At 40.8% G+C, this 15,894-nt stretch overlaps 1 protein-coding gene across 2 annotated transcripts in view; it reads right to left on the bottom strand.

Annotated features, from left to right (window-relative positions):
* Positions 1-15,894, bottom strand: part of cacnb2a (calcium channel, voltage-dependent, beta 2a) — a 97,937-nt gene that overhangs the window by 40,089 nt on the left and 41,954 nt on the right. Inside the window, exon 1 of one of the 2 annotated variants that reach the window (XM_050057106.1) lies at positions 7,431-7,716. The exons of the other annotated variant lie outside the window; for it this stretch is intronic. Coding sequence (XP_049913063.1) covers positions 7,431-7,463 — 33 coding nt within the window. The 5' untranslated portion in view covers positions 7,464-7,716. Of the gene's footprint in view, positions 1-7,430; positions 7,717-15,894 lie in introns of those variants that run through there. 2 annotated transcript variants of the gene reach the window in all.

Genomic DNA, 15,894 nt, shown 5'->3' with positions numbered 1-15,894 from the left:
TCTGTTTCTTGCTATCCCATACTGACCCCTACTCTGCTGCTCTCATCTCCCATCTCTCTGGGGATTACAAATGGTGTCCTTGCCTCTATAGTTTCCTTAAGAAGGGAAAGGATGTGCATCACTTGTACTGCAACACAATGAATCCCAAGCACTTGTGACTGCAGTGGCTGATGCATGGTATGCCAAAAATCATGCCCGCTCTTGTCACTGTCGTCACTATGTCAAACTGAATGCACAGAATGTCTCCATTCATTTTTTTTGAAGTAACAGAGGTAGATAAGATGGTGCTTACAGTAAACATCATAACTGCTCACGCTATTATCATTGTGAGTATGTCAGGATTGAGCCAAAAGCAAAGCTGTCCCCAAGAATTACTCGTGGGTGGGTGAGGGGGGAATAGATTCTTTGCAGTGTTGCAGTCAAGACCACCGACCCCAAGACTAAGTCATGACCAAGACCAGAGTGTATTGAGACTGGGACAAGACCAAAACTTAGTGGGGTTAAGACAAGGTCAAGACCAGACTGATGTGAGCTCCTCTGGAGCCTATCCTGGCTGACAGACACATTCACACCTACGGGACCAGCTCCTTGGTCTCCAGCTCCTCACCAATTAAGCTAAGCTGCATGTCTTTGGATGGCAGAAGGTAGCAGGAGTACCCTGAGAAAACCTGCACTGACATGGGGAGAACACTTCGCCCAGAGAGGCTACCCCACCCTGGGTTTGAACCAGGAATCCTCTTGCTTTGAGGCGACAATGCCAACCACTGTACCACTTTGCTGCCATGAGAAATGTCATGATAGAATAATCAAATAGCATTGGAGAAGTAAACTTTATGTGTGGAAATTTTCTTTTGTTTTCAATGAGCAAACAAATGAAACAAACACTAAGGAAATGAAATCAACCACTCTTGTTTTACACAGGCAAGTTAGTGATATCCCTGCAGTTGTGGTCTTGAAACAAAATCCTCAGTCTTCTTTGTCCGAGACCGAGTCTGAAACCTTCAAAAAGGTCGCAAGTACTACAATACTAATTCTTAAAGGCATCGCAATTCTCCTCTTGAAAGATTGTGTCCTTATGCGGAAATGTAAAACCGAATTCTTCACATTATGATCACCTCTAACAATTTTGTAAGACCGAGCTGTACGTTGCTAATAGCTGAACCAATGGGATGGTCAGACATAACAGGCGTAAACCTGTGTGTCTTGTTCTGTTCTAAGCTATGCTGGGCTATGCCTGTATTTTATTGTGAAATTGTGCAATTTCATCTGGCACCTTAGGGCATTGTGCAATTTCATCTGGCACTCATGCACTTTAGCACTTGACACTTTACCCAGCACCTATGCACTTTACTCTTCAAAACGAAACTCTTATGGTCTCCCTACCTGTGGGCTAGCTCTCCACCCACAGTCAATCTGTATTGCAATTTATCTGTCTGTCTGTATATTATGGTTTGTTTTTCACTGTTAGTGCTTGTTTTATTGCTACTGCTCCTTTTTTCTTACTGTGAAATGTTGTACTGTCTTAATTTGTTTTTATGTTAATGGCACTACGGATGGAAATTAGCGTCAAGCTACAATCCGGCATCTTTACATGTTTTAACATGTTCGTCAATGTGCACTGTCCCATTCAAATAAACAAATAAATAAATAAAAGATCATGGAAGTAAATTCATGTTAATTTGACTTGTGGTTCAATACAAGTAGGCTATGTTTTAAAAGTAGCAGGTAGTCACACAGTGAGAAAAAAAAAATCAAGTTTAGATATTAAACATTTTGATGCATCAAGATGCATTGATAATTGCACGTAGCCCTCTGAATAAGACTCAAAACGAATCATAAGGAGCCAAGATACTCCCACCCCTTATAAGTAAAGCCTCACAGAGTTGCTAGTGTTGCTGTACACTCTTAGTCTTGTCTTATATAAAGTACCATACACATTCCGATAAATGGCATTTTGTTGGCAGTGTATTAACTTTACTCGTTCCTAGAAAATAAAATGTCCTGCTCAGCTGAGACATGTAGTGACACTGTGTCATAATCCTGAAATATAAAAGGAAATAAAAGCTGAGTAAAAATAGACTACAGTTCAAGTGGTTAAAGGAGTATGAAAGACCCAACCGTTTACTGTGCAGTTTGTAAACTTCATCATCTTAAAGTTCAGACCTGCCAACAAAATGATCCAAACAGCCAAAATTCAGAGTAGCGTCAGCAGTGAATCTAATGGGGCAGCATGGTCAGACTGCACAGTATACCTCACATTATGCATCATGATCGAAGAATGAAGATCAGTGCTTGTGCCAAGTCATGTTCAGTTCTGGCTGACGGACTGTAGCCGACTGCAGTGGGCTGACAATAGGCTGAGCGAGTGTGCTAGCAGTTTCAGGCTTGGCATGACTCACTCTTGGCTGGAACCAAAGCCTCTTTCCCCAACCATCTGTCCATCACTGCCACTTCACTCAGTGCAACACAAAGTCAATTAAATCAATGGTGCACAAACGGCGTCTCCGTCGTCACACAGAGACAATGAGAGCAAACATGACAGCCAAGAGTGAGAGATGTGTGACTCCCACAAGGAATAGTTACTAATATTTAACACAAAGGAATTAATACTAAGCGAGGAAGAGAGTGAAGGAGAAACAGATTGTCTGTACATCTGTGAAAGAAAAATAAAGTGAGCGCGAGAGAGAAATGAGGAGAGAGATAGAAGAGGGGGGAGGAGTAATGATCCCTCTGGCGTGGCAAAAGAGGGATTGGCCGCATGGACGTCAAGGTGACACTGACAGGCCTATGAAAAAAGTGTTTACCCAGCATCCCATGATGTGCCAGTGCATTGGATAAGTGCATTATCCCATTGAGGTGATGGACCCACTAGCTGTCAATCACATGATCTAAGAGCACACAGTTACTTGCTAGAAACTTAGAAACCAACCACATGGTAAGGGGACTTAAAACTGTATACACCTTTTGAATATTTTATCTTAAATTATGTCTATTATATATATGCTACATTTACAAACCTTTTGTGCACAACTTCTATTATTATTGTAAAACTTAATCACTGATAAAATTTCACAATACTAAAGAAGTGGTACAAGGAAGACAAAAAAAACCAATTATAAATAATTCTTTAAAAAGCTTATTATCAAAATAAGGCAGAAGATTAGATTGTTTTGGTGTTAGTTGCCGAGCCATAGAGATGTCTGCCTTCTCTCAAAGATAATAGAACTAGATGGCACTCAGCTTGTGGTGCTCAAATTGCAAAAAAAAAACATACCTTTGAAAACTCAACAGCAGTGTCTCTATCCAGAAATCATGACCTGGTGACTCAAGATAATCCACAGACCTTGTTGTGAGCAATTTTGTAGGAGCTATTTTCTTTCTACCAAACCACACCTGCCAACTGTATCACTGTGTTAATGGAAGCATGCATCTACTACTAGCTCACCTAGCACCACTGAGCTAGCTAACGTTCCAGCTCTGCTGACAAGGACATCATCAATGTTTACAACTTGCACTGTCTCAAGCCTCTTGTTCATGAATAGATGCATGCTTCCCTCTGTACAGTGATACAGTTGGCAGATGTAGTTTGGCAGAAAGGAAATAGTTCCTCCATGCAACTGCTCACACCATCTGTGGATTATGTTGAGTAACCAGGTCATGATTTCTGGAAAGAGACATTGCTGTTGAGTTTGTCAAATGTATTTTTTTGGCACTTTGAGCACCACAAGCCGAGTGCCATCTAGTTCCATTATATTCTAGAAAAGGCAGACATCTCTACGGCTGATGTCTCCAACACTCAGCAACTCACACCAAAACAACCTAGACTGATGACGAGCACTACAGGTGTGAGGAAAAATATGAATTTTTAAATGTGGGGTGAACTGTCCCTTTAACATGCACATTTGTTATTATTATTCTTACATGGTGATGTTCAGCAGGTATAATGTTTACCATGTTCACCATCTTAGTCCGGGATGTTAGCAGGCTAATATTTTAGCACTAAACTGATAGGAATGTCCTCACATTTGCTGGTTATTAGTCATGAACCAAAGAATAGGACAAATACAACATTTTAGCCTGATGGTGGTGCTGGATGAAAGGTCATATAATCATGAACATCACTGAGATTAATCCTCTGGGTGCCATGGATAGCTACCAAAATCAGCCTAATGCATTCAACAGATGTTGCAACTTTTCACTAGAAAACAAAAATATCAACCTGCTGGTGGAGGTAAAGGAAAAGGGGATCACCAAAGTTAGCAGGATTCATGGTCTGGGGAAAATCAGTGTTTGCACCACATTTTATAGGAATCCATCTGATAGTTGTTGACATATTTTAGTCTGGACCAAAGTAGAGCCATTGCGAGAGCCCCAAAGTTAATCAGATTCACAGATTTCAGACTCTGGCACAAAATATTGATGACTCTAGTCCAGATACTGGGTAGCCATCCTTCAAAACCTCATGCTGTTCTGGCTAACAGGTACCTAAATGAACATGTACTATCTGGTGGTGCACCTCACAGAGAGCAGTTCAAATCCCTGCAGCAGTATGACAAGACAAATGCAGGGTGACGGGACCCCTACAACTGCAAAATATGTGCCAATTCTTCTCCTCCAGTTGGAAATACCTGCAGCCAGCAGTCCCTTGAGGAGCGCTGCTCTCATTTACAGTGAATCCCCTCACAGCGAGATCTAGTTTATCTGGCAGTTCCTTCCCTCTCAGGTCCCTCTGTGGAAACACAGCACCATAATAGGATGATGGCTGATCAAGGCGAATACAGCGAGAGAGGCCAGGGGCTGCTCTGCGCTGCTATTTTGTGCTTGCGTCATCAATATCCCGGCAGTTTCCTGGTGTATGAAGTGGGCTGCGGATGATTGATGAGAACTGGCTAAGAGAGCAGAACGAGCTGCTAACCATCTCCAGTGGAGCAAAACATACCGTCCAACAAATGGGACCATGCTCGAGCAAAATGATTTCAGCTTCATTTATTTTATTTCATACAGAGATAAATGATATACTCTGGACCAATTCCTGGCAAAAATTGTGATTTATGTAAAATTGATCTTGCTGCAGAGGCATGGGGGTTTCCCAGAATTCAGTGATAAATAAAACAAAAAACCTCTCTCATAAAAAGCCCACATTAACCATTAAAGTAACCATTAACGTATAGCTATTTCCCTTTATCAGAGACCCTTGGGGCTTAGATCATACCTGAAACCCTAAAAATACTCAGATTATTATCAAATATGACAAATAAAAGCATCACAGTCACATTATAGAAGCTGTAATCAGTGAGTTTTTGATCATTTTGACAATTGATTCAAACTAAAACTCCACTTACTGCGTGTTATACTACATAGTACTTTAAAGTACAACTCCTGAACAGATAAAAATCATACTGTGTGCATGAGTAACTGGTTTACCAAGACCTAAATGAAAAACAAACAGCAACAGATTGAGCAGCAGGTAGATTTTCATACACCCACAACTAGAAATCATCCAGGAGGAAATCAAGAACCAGTTCCAGTAACTAAGTTCCAATTTTTTCTGTCCATTTGAATCATATGCCACTGAGCTTATCAGCTCCTATTATCGATGCCGGCATGTTTTTTTCCTGACGTGTGCATTACAAACAATGGCGTCAGGGCTGGACACTATGGAGGAAACCTACATATTGTAGGGTTGACAAGAAATATTTACACAATGAGATTTTTGATAAATAATCATCAGTAATGTGGATATAATGACTAAGTGGTTAAAGGAAAATAACAGAGGAGCTAGAACAGTCTGGTCAGTTCAGAAAATGACACCACTTTACTGTAATGCACCCTTCAAAACCAGGAAAAGACAACACTTATAATATTCTGATATCCAAAATCTAAGAAGATGTCTAGTCTCATATCACAATGACATTAAATCTCATGTGTATACGCTGATGGAAACTTGCAACAGGAAGGAGTCAAGGCAGAGATGAAGAAACGATTCACAATGCAGCTAATGAAGAAAAATGACATTACTGCTGCTTGTAATGTCCGTCAAATGACCAGTTTCAGTGAGGACTGAAACACCAGCAATATGCTGACACATCTCTCAATGCAACATGTCATGTATTTGACACTGTGACTGAGACTGACACTACTGAGGGTAAATATACCATGATATAAACGCCAGGCAGGAAAACCTGTGTGGGCCTACTTTTGTCCCTACATAGAAAAATGAACCAGGAATCAATGAGGGAGTTTATAAAGAACTGGTGTGGTAAGCAGAAATTGAAAATGGCATTGGTATCAGTGTAATCTTATAAATTCCCATCCCTATCAACTAGAAATATAGACAACAGTATCTGCTGCAAACAAACTCTCAAAAATGGACACGCCACAGACACACATGCGTACTGAAGACCTAGATAATATAGAAACTAACAGCGTTAATTGGTCGTCACTCATATAGTAAGTTATTCTTGACTGGTTTCAGGTTAACTTGTGGTGTCTCCCTTTTCTTATGCTACACAGTTACACAGTATCAAACTAAATGTATTCTGTGTCGTCTTGTTTGAACTCTTCATTGAAGGCACTGATGTTTACTTAGTGAAATGTACAAACCCAAGACCCAGTCTGCTTGAAATCAGCCTGACATATTTGATAACTCAACTAGAATTTATAATAAACTCCTGCAGGTTTTGAACAGGGCTTTCTGTGTTAACTACTGTTTCATACTTGCTTTTAGAGGCTGATTAGACTATAATACACGGGTGTGGCTGATGACAATTACTGATTATTATCACAGGAAAATATTTCACCACCATATCATTCACACAATATGAGTACAGGAAATGTCTGAAGTACTAAGTAGAAACTTACAAGCACAGGACATCCACTCATTTACACTGATGGTGCCCAAAGTTATACAAAAAGAGCAACAAAAAACCTACAGAGAGTCTATGTTTGGCTCTCATGGCTAAGACAAAATGTTTTCTCCAGGTCAAAGCCAACTTTTGTGCTCTCTACCGGTCTCTGTACATTAAGGACTAAGCTTACCCCAGCTGTTTACTTTCTTTCCTTCTCTCTGCCTGCCTCAGCTCCCCACTTTAAGCTAGCCGTGGTCATGCAGCCGTGCTCGCAAATTCAGACAAGATGCTTAAATGAGCGTCCCCGTCTCAGACAGCACACTACGAGGGAGTCACAGTGTGCATCTTGAGCATGACTCTCACTAACTTTCAGGCAAACCAGCGACAACGGAGAAAAATAGGAAGTGTATAATAACGCCCCTTTAAATCCTGCACTAATAACCTCCATTCTCCTGCAGTCCGAGTCCTTCCTCTTTGTTCAGAGGGTAGAGAATGAAGAGTGAGAGGTACAGCCGAGTTGGGCTCAGAAAAGTGTGAAAGGATACTGTTTGAGTAGCAGAAAGCATGTTTACTCAAACTTACCAGGTCTGACTCCTCACTGCCGGAGTGATACATTTCTGCCCTACCCGACTCTGTGCTGTTCAGCCCGGCTGGGAGAAAATCTCCTCAGCTGCTGCCCATCTCCTCTCAGAGCACAGGAACTCCTACTAGCCCGACTGCTTCGCTCCTACAAATCCTCTTGTCCCAGCTCCAGAGGGGAATGGCTTTGCCTCTGTAGCCCGAGCAGAGGAAGTCGGAGCCAGAGGGAAGAAGTTAGTCCCTCTCAGCCCTTCTTTGGCCTACTTTAGTCCCTGAGAGGCAGAGAAAAGACCAGCGTCTTTCCCACGCTGGGAGAACACTCCTTCAGAGCGCCGCAACCGTCCTCCAGCCCCAAAAACAAGCCCCCCTGCCCCTCTCCCCTCCCACACACACACATACACACACACACACACACACACACACACACACAAAGCCAGTTAGGAAGTAAGATATCTGGCCAACAGGGCCGGCCTGAAAATTCCAGAAAGCACCAAAAGCAGCTGCTGAAGCTTTTTATGTCTGTGTGCGAGTGTGTGATCTGGGGAGTTTACATGTGTTCCCTTAAAGAGGTTACACTCCGAGGAGAGGAAGGCTAAAAGATTTGAACTCACTGTATCGCCTCGACACATGTTGTTCAGACCAAAACGTCAGGAAGTAATTATCTTCACTACATCGACGAAATGCCATATTTGCTTTCATCATCAAGGGGACCAAAGTCATTGAAACCTTCCGTTTGGTCATTTGATGGTACACCATTAACCTTATATTAAAAATGAGACAAAAGGAAGTAACTTTGTAGATTAAGAGCACGTAACACACTACAAACTCCTACATCTATAAAATTAAAGCCATATAAAAGTTGGTTTAGTAATGAAGTGACAGATTTCTATTGCCAGTCAGAGCTCCAGTGTAATGCAGCTGGTATGCATCTCTGAAACTGTATTGTGGTTACTGTAAAAAGATAAATAAATAAAAGCACATTCACTTCAAAGAATCTCTTTGTGATGTGACATCAGACACTCTGAAGCTGTGATGTGTGTCTCGTACTCGCGCTGCTGTTACGTCACAGCTCATTTAAGCTGAGCAAGTTAAATATTCTGCTAAAGCCGTACAGCGTGAGTCAAAACACAGAGTTCCAGACTGCAACTGAGTCATGAGTTCACAAAATGAAACCATGACTGCTTTAAATGTTCCCGTTATAAAACAGGAGCAGCAGCAGAGGAATGCAGCTACAGTATGTCACTGGTGAAACACACCAACTGAGCAGCACAGACGAGAACTGAATAGTTACACTGTATGTCCGACCTGTAGGATCACTATAAAACTACAAGCTCTGAGCTTTATTCGACATCCCACTAAAGCCCAGATTTGTATTTTTCCGCCGGGAAAAATGTTTTCTGGGCAGCCCATCCTAAATCCTGGATTATATTGTGTTTGATCAGGGTTAACCCCTTTCTGAGGATTATCATCCAGGGTGTGTGCTCTGCACGTGACAAACTGTGGGATAGTTATCCTCATTTCACCAGGACAATGGTTGGAAAAGTCCTGATGCATCACTTTGCAATAAAAACTAAAAGCTGTCTGAGATAATAAAATCAGCTTGAAAATTTAGGTGTTATGAAACGTGACCTATAATATTATATTGTGGGTTTTTTGTGAGAAATTTGCTAAAATTAAGTTTCATGATATACATAAAGGGTACAACTTGCAAACCATTGTTTGCTTTCTTGCAGATGAGTAGACCAATCCAAGAAGCAACAGCCAGCAGCTAGTTAGCTTAGCTTAGCATCAAGACTGGAAACAGGGGGAACAGCTAGCCTCTGTCCAACTGCATCTGGTAATAAATAGTTTTTTTATAGATATTCACCTTGTTGACTGCCTTTAGCCTGTGGGAAAATAAGATGACATTAACTAATGGCAGTGGCCGATGTTTTTCTGTTGGGTTACCTCCATTTCGCACAGGCAAATTCGTGCTGAAATCAGCAGGAGGAAAGATAGTTACTTTATGATGTGTTCAGGTCTATTCAATAAAAATAAATATCGGGCGAAGATAAATTATAATGTTCTCATGATTGGTGAGAGACTTAAAGCAGCTGTGCGGAACTTTTTACCATTTATAAAACTGTCCCTAGTTCGTATCACCCCCCTTGAAGATCCGCATATTTATTTGAACCCAACAGCAACAAAAAAGCCTTTGTCTATATGGCTATTTAGCGTAGCTTGGGTGGGTCGGACACAGCGGAAGTCAGCAAACCAGAATACGGCACCTGGAGGCGGAAGTAAGTCTGCAGGCCCGCAGCGGCCCGCAGCCATTAAACCACAGAAGAAGAAGGAGCCGTGTTTATGAGTAGGATTTAAGAAACAGGCTAAATGACATGTAGTAGGGAGTAGTGAATGATTTCGGACACATTGCACACTCTTGTACACTAGGTGGTGGTATGCACCTGGAAGTTGTTTATGATCCGCCAATAAATTGAGAGAAGAAGACGAGCCATGTTTACAGAGAGTGTTCTTCAAGTAAGCAGCACGCAACGGGCATTGCTGAACACTTAACAGTTTTACCAGATGTGTCTATAAGGACTTGGTTGTACTTTCGATGTCATGGCGGATAAAGAAGGAGCACCATCTAGGAACAGTGGGACAGTGATAGGGCTCGAGCCCAAACGCGTGTAAACCTCGGTCGGGCATTCACCAAGTGGAGAGAGCTGAGAGATTTGAAAGGTTTTAAGTTGGCCCTTTTCCTAATCGACAGGTATGTAATTTTTGTTTTTATTTAGAGAATATACCGCAACTTGTTAGACGTTGTTTCACTTCAATATATCACGACATGGAAGTTATAAGCAAGCTAAATGTAACGTTAGCTGATGTGAACCGCTTTTGTCTAATAACGTTACAACAAACGCCACAAAATTACCTGTGACTGTGACCATGAACACAAATACACAGCAGGCAGTTGTCTCAGTTTATAAGAAATTCAGAGCTACAACAGAGCATTTACGATTTTCCTCTCGCTCTCCAAAACAAATGCATGCGGTAATTGCCGGTTGCAGTCGAGATTTTACGAATGAAGCCGAAGGCTGCAGTCGGAATTTTACGACACCAGGCTGTGGGTGTCATACCGCTTCAACCAAAGGGGGCGCTATAATCAACGAAAGCGGAAAGTTCCGCACAGCTGCTTTAAATAAATAGAGCTGTTTAAAGGAGATGTGTTGTTTCATAACTTTAAAACAGGTCAGTTTTTTAATAATAAAGATTATTAAAAAAATAAATAAATAAAAATAAAATATTATTTTAAACATCAGTATCAGCCCAGAATTTGCCAATCGGTGATTCCCTAAAACAAATTAGATATAATATGTCAACTAGTGTGTTTAAGATGTGCTCTTTTCCACTCTATGTGCTCAGATAAGTCAATCATCTGAGCAAGACACTCTTGTCAAGTGTTTTTGAATATTAACTCCAGTTCTATTAAATGTGTTAGGGTTGCAATTTTCATTAGCAATTCATCTGTAGATAATCTTGATTAATTTTTTCATCAGTTGTGTCTATAAAATGTTGAAAATAGTGTAAAATGCCATATGTTTTCCAAAGCTCAAGCTGACAGTCAAATGCTTTGTTTAGTCCAAATTTTAGTCACAGATATAAAGCCATAAATTTACTATCAAATAAGGGTAAAGAAGTAAAAATAAAATCATTAAATATTCACATGTAAGAACCTGGAACCAGTGAGCTTTTGGCTGTTTTGCTTTTCAGCCCTTAAATATAACAGTTTTTAGTTGAATCCAAACCCTGCAGTGGCAACATGAGGTCAAGGTAAATGAAGGTGAAAAGCAGACTATAATTAAGTTCGGCCCCGGAGGCAAAAACCTCCTCATGCTGCGCATGATGACAGTTGATCAGGAAGTGTGATCTAGTGCCTCTGAATTCTCACTAAAAATGACTTCTGCATGTGGCGTCTGCAAAGCTCTGCAAGAAAATCAAAGCAATGAAAAAATCAAAGTGAGATTATGACCAGGAAACACTTTAAATTTTAAGATGACACTTAATAATCAAAATAATGTGTTGAAAGCAGTGTATGTTTATGAATCCTGTGTACTTCCAGCTATCTCGGCCAGAAATTTTATGTAGAGGCCACACATACTACAGTTTACTGCGTTCAGTGGGTGTGATGGGTTTAGCTGAAGCCTCTATAAGCATTTACTGTATACAATATGTCAAATTAACAAAGGCAATAAAGCTATAGTCCAGACTGGCTGCTTTATTTTGTGTAATTACTTTAATGTAATGATACAGCGGCATTCTTCACTGCAGACAGCAATTATCAGCTCTCTCTGAATGGGCTCTCTGAACGGGATTTGACAGATCAATGTCTCCCAGTTCTGCCAGTGCTGGCAAATGAGTGCCGGCATTGCCTTTGGTTAATCAATCAGTATACATGCACACAATGACGTCAGCAGGCGTACACACTGACAAGCACACAAAGGCCAACGAGCATAGCTTAGAAAACCAGCATACAATAATTGGACTACGAGGGGGAATCAATACAACATCCCATTGTGTTTCACTTTGAAAAAAAATGACATTGCCAACAATTGTTTCCTCTCATTTTATAGTCACTAAAGAGTCACCTTGTGCAGTATGAAAAGACTGATGGTGGACTAACTTCTGATTCTGCTGCGCTTACACTTTACCTAATACAATAGCCCTGCAATATACAGACACACTGAGACAGTTTCTTTAAAAACTGAATACTGTAACCTTCATGAAGGGTTAGGATTCACTGCAGGACTGTTGTTTTGTAACAGGGATAAAATGTTTGAATACGTGAATGTTACTTGCATGAACACAATTTGGTTCATGCTGTTAAATGGATAAGGTTGGTGTCATTCTATGTATATATTTGATTACATCAACAATTAGCTCATTAAAGAACAAGGCCCTTAATGTGTTTTTAATAGTTTCTGGTTGCCTGGATCCAGACTTCTGAATTCACCGACTCCAGTTCAAGTTGACTGATTGAGTGACCAATGAGCATCATGGGGGGACTCGATTAGCCAATCAGCATCATGGGCGGGATTAACAGCATTGTCAAGCTGTTGTTAAGCGTTGTCAGTAGTAATAACAACAGCAGTGAGCACTATAGACATGATAGATGCCGCTATGGAGGCTGTTCTGAATGTCTTTTCAATATTGCCCAATATTGTAGTTTGTTTGACTTCGCTTCACTCCACTCTTAAAAGCCCGGCAAAATAGGTATGTTGGCATGGCTATGCATCACTGTGGACTTGAAAAGACGTTAGATGCAGGCGAACACGTGGGTTTAAGGTGACTGGTTAGAGAAAAATCAAACCTCTTGACAGAAAGTGTTGACAGAAATCAGTCATATTGGGCGCAGCGTCAGACTGAAGATGGAAACGGAGTGTTAGGCCCTGATCACACAGAAAGCATTTTAGCAGCTGGAAGCGTCTTTTGTAATTGATTTTAATAAGTATGTGGGTTTTGTGTTGCAACGCATCCCGCGTTTCAACGCTCTAGGTGCCTGATGTTTTTGCCAGAGTGCTCTGAACCCCTCGAGTTAAAAAAATTCAGCTCAAAGTGGAAAAATGCCCCACGTCATCTTGTTTTTTGTCATCTTTTTTCCCATTGTACAATTGCATGATTTGAGAGGTGGGTCCTCTGTTGCCATGACAACAAGTTTACAGTGGTTAAACAATGGAGGAGAAACTGGTGGCAGCGGTTGTTCGATGCCCAGAGCTATACGGCCCGACGAACAGCAGGTTGTCAAACTGCCCCCAAGTCATCCTAAAATATGCTTGGAAACAGCATCATCGAGGCGAAGCTCCTGGACCAACTGGTGGTATTCCCCGTGATCCACCCTTTTTTTTAGGGTCTCATGTACCCACACAGATCTATGTTTCCCTGTGTCCAACAAAGTATTCGCTGACAGCCTCTCACCCTCAACCAGAGCTACAGCAAGTACCCTCTGCCTGAACATTTTAGGAACTAGATACTAACTACTGTCAAATAATTGAAATAAATAAATAAACGGTAGATTGATTACATGGGAAGGTTAGAATAAGGAGGTGATGCCTGGCAACACTAAAAAGGCGCAGCAAGCATTTTTTTCCACTGGTGGCATTCAATTAAAAAAAAAAGGCAGTGTGGCGCACCTTGCATTTTGCAACCTGCAAAGAGGTCAATAGAGGTCATAACAGCTTTTGCTATATCGACAAAAGGTTTACTTGTTAGTAGCATCAGTTCATTGTTGGTTTTGGTCTTTTAGAGGGATTTGTTGACAACAACAACAAAAAAACAACATAAAATATCATCTCTACATTGTGGTAAATATTTTGTATTATTTCATTACATTCCTAAATGTCTTTTTATTTGGGCTGCAACTAACAATTACTTTCATTATCAATTCATCTGGTGATTATTTCCTTAACTAATCAAGTAAAATTTGGGTCTACAAAATTTCAGAAAGTACTGTAGTTCTGTGACACCTTAAAACAGTTTGCTTTGCCAAAACCAACAGGCCACAATATAAAAGATATTTAGTTTTAAGTCAACTAAGAAAACCTGCAAATATCGCATTTGCAAAACTGTAACCAGTGAATTGTTTTAGCATTTTTGCTTAAAGAATGTCCAAATTGTTGCCTCTCAATTATGTGTCTACTGACTATAAATTAATCGACTAATTGTTTTAGCCGCATCATCCTTTTTTAAAGAGGGAAGAGTGCAGAGTCAAATCAAAAACCTGGGAGGGTCGGTCTACAGTATAGCGTTGATCACACCTGTGCACTTTTAGACACAGGACACTCGCATGCCACCAGTCTGTTCTACCTCCATATCAGGAGATGCAACACTTGCATGCCAATGTGACACCACAATGGCCACTACTCACTATTAAAGTAAACAGTCCAAAAACTCTCCACTCTGCCAAGCGCACTCGAGGGTGTTAAAGCACTCGGGATCATAAGTTAATACTGTGTTACATTAATACAAGATCATAACACTGCAGACATCATAACACAAGACAAAACAATGCCAGATACTGAAGATAATTGATTGATTCTGACCCCCAGCATCTCGCCAGTGACAGAAACAATATCCAACAACATCAACAGTTTTTTGTGTTCTGTCAAATATTCCATTATAACGGACTGTGACCCATACAAATCATGTTATGGATGTTCAGTAAACTTGAAAAGATCACTAATGGGCTAAAATACACCACAATTAGATCACTGAAGATCTGACAGAGAGGGTCCTCCAAAGGTGTTTTGCTTTGCCAAGAATGCTATTACACTAATGAAACTGGACGACAGAACCTCAAGTGCTGGTGGATAAATCAATTTCCCTGGAAGAAAAAACCCTCCACGATTCTTTATTCACTATAGGCCTATTTCTTTGTTTTCCACAACACAGAAAAAGGCAGTAAAATCTTCTATTTAGCAAATGCAGCACTGTATTCAGTCAATCCTGTAAATGACCCTTTACGATCAGAGCTCATCTTCTCTCACATGCTCTAAATCACACTGCATGTCAGTTAAATGCCTGAATTGATACAGCTCTCATATCTGCATGTAGCTATATAGGCAGCAGCTAGTTAGCTTAGCTTAGCATAAAGACTGGAAAAGGGGGGAAAGAACCAGCCTGGCTCTGTCTAACAGGTAAGAAAATCCATATAACAGCACCCCTAATGCTCACTTATTACCATGTTGTATTGGGTTTGTTTAAACATAAAAAAAATGAAGCGTAGAAACAATAATTTCCTAAATATTTCTTGGCTGGGAGCAGTAACTTTCTGCAGTTTTTGTACAAAATTAAACACATGAGATGTAATGTTTATTGGAGCGCTTTAGGCTCCCATCAGACAGAGCGTGTTTTACTGGCCTGGGGTGGCTTCTTATAATGGTTTTCAGTAAGAGTGAAGCATTTTGCTCGCTGCTTTTGCCTTGCTGACTGCCTCGCACTTTTGCAGGAGCGCTTTTAATGCCTCGAGATTAAAAACTTCAGTTTAGAGCAAACAAGCACCTGACGTCATGGCGTATTTTACCACTAATGAATTAAGAGGGGGGCCTTCTGTGGTGGCGGTGACAACAATTAATAGCATTTTAAAGGGCATTTTATCCAATACTAAAGCCAAAAACTGTGGTCAGCATAATGGTGTCAACTATTGAGCTCATCCATATTAAAACTAAGTTGCAATCAATAGAAACTTTGACAGATGAACTTCTGCAACATCCGACTCAGCTGTGCTCCAAGCAAGCTGACATCCAAGCTAATTCGACTGAGGATCTAGTGAGACTGGATGATGGTCTTAAACCTTCTCGGAGCCCAGCCTGGTCTCTGGTGGTAAAGAGAAGGCTTTCTATCCCCCTTTTTGACCTCTGAGAATAAGCTACCCTGAGTATTCTATTGTTGTAGATGAGATTTATAGATCCCCTTCAGCCGATGCTGGGTC

This window comes from Epinephelus moara, chromosome 11 (genome assembly GCF_006386435.1).
Source record: "Epinephelus moara isolate mb chromosome 11, YSFRI_EMoa_1.0, whole genome shotgun sequence".
Lineage (NCBI taxonomy): Eukaryota > Metazoa > Chordata > Actinopteri > Perciformes > Serranidae > Epinephelus > Epinephelus moara.
This window is presented reverse-complemented; position numbering and strand designations above follow the sequence as displayed.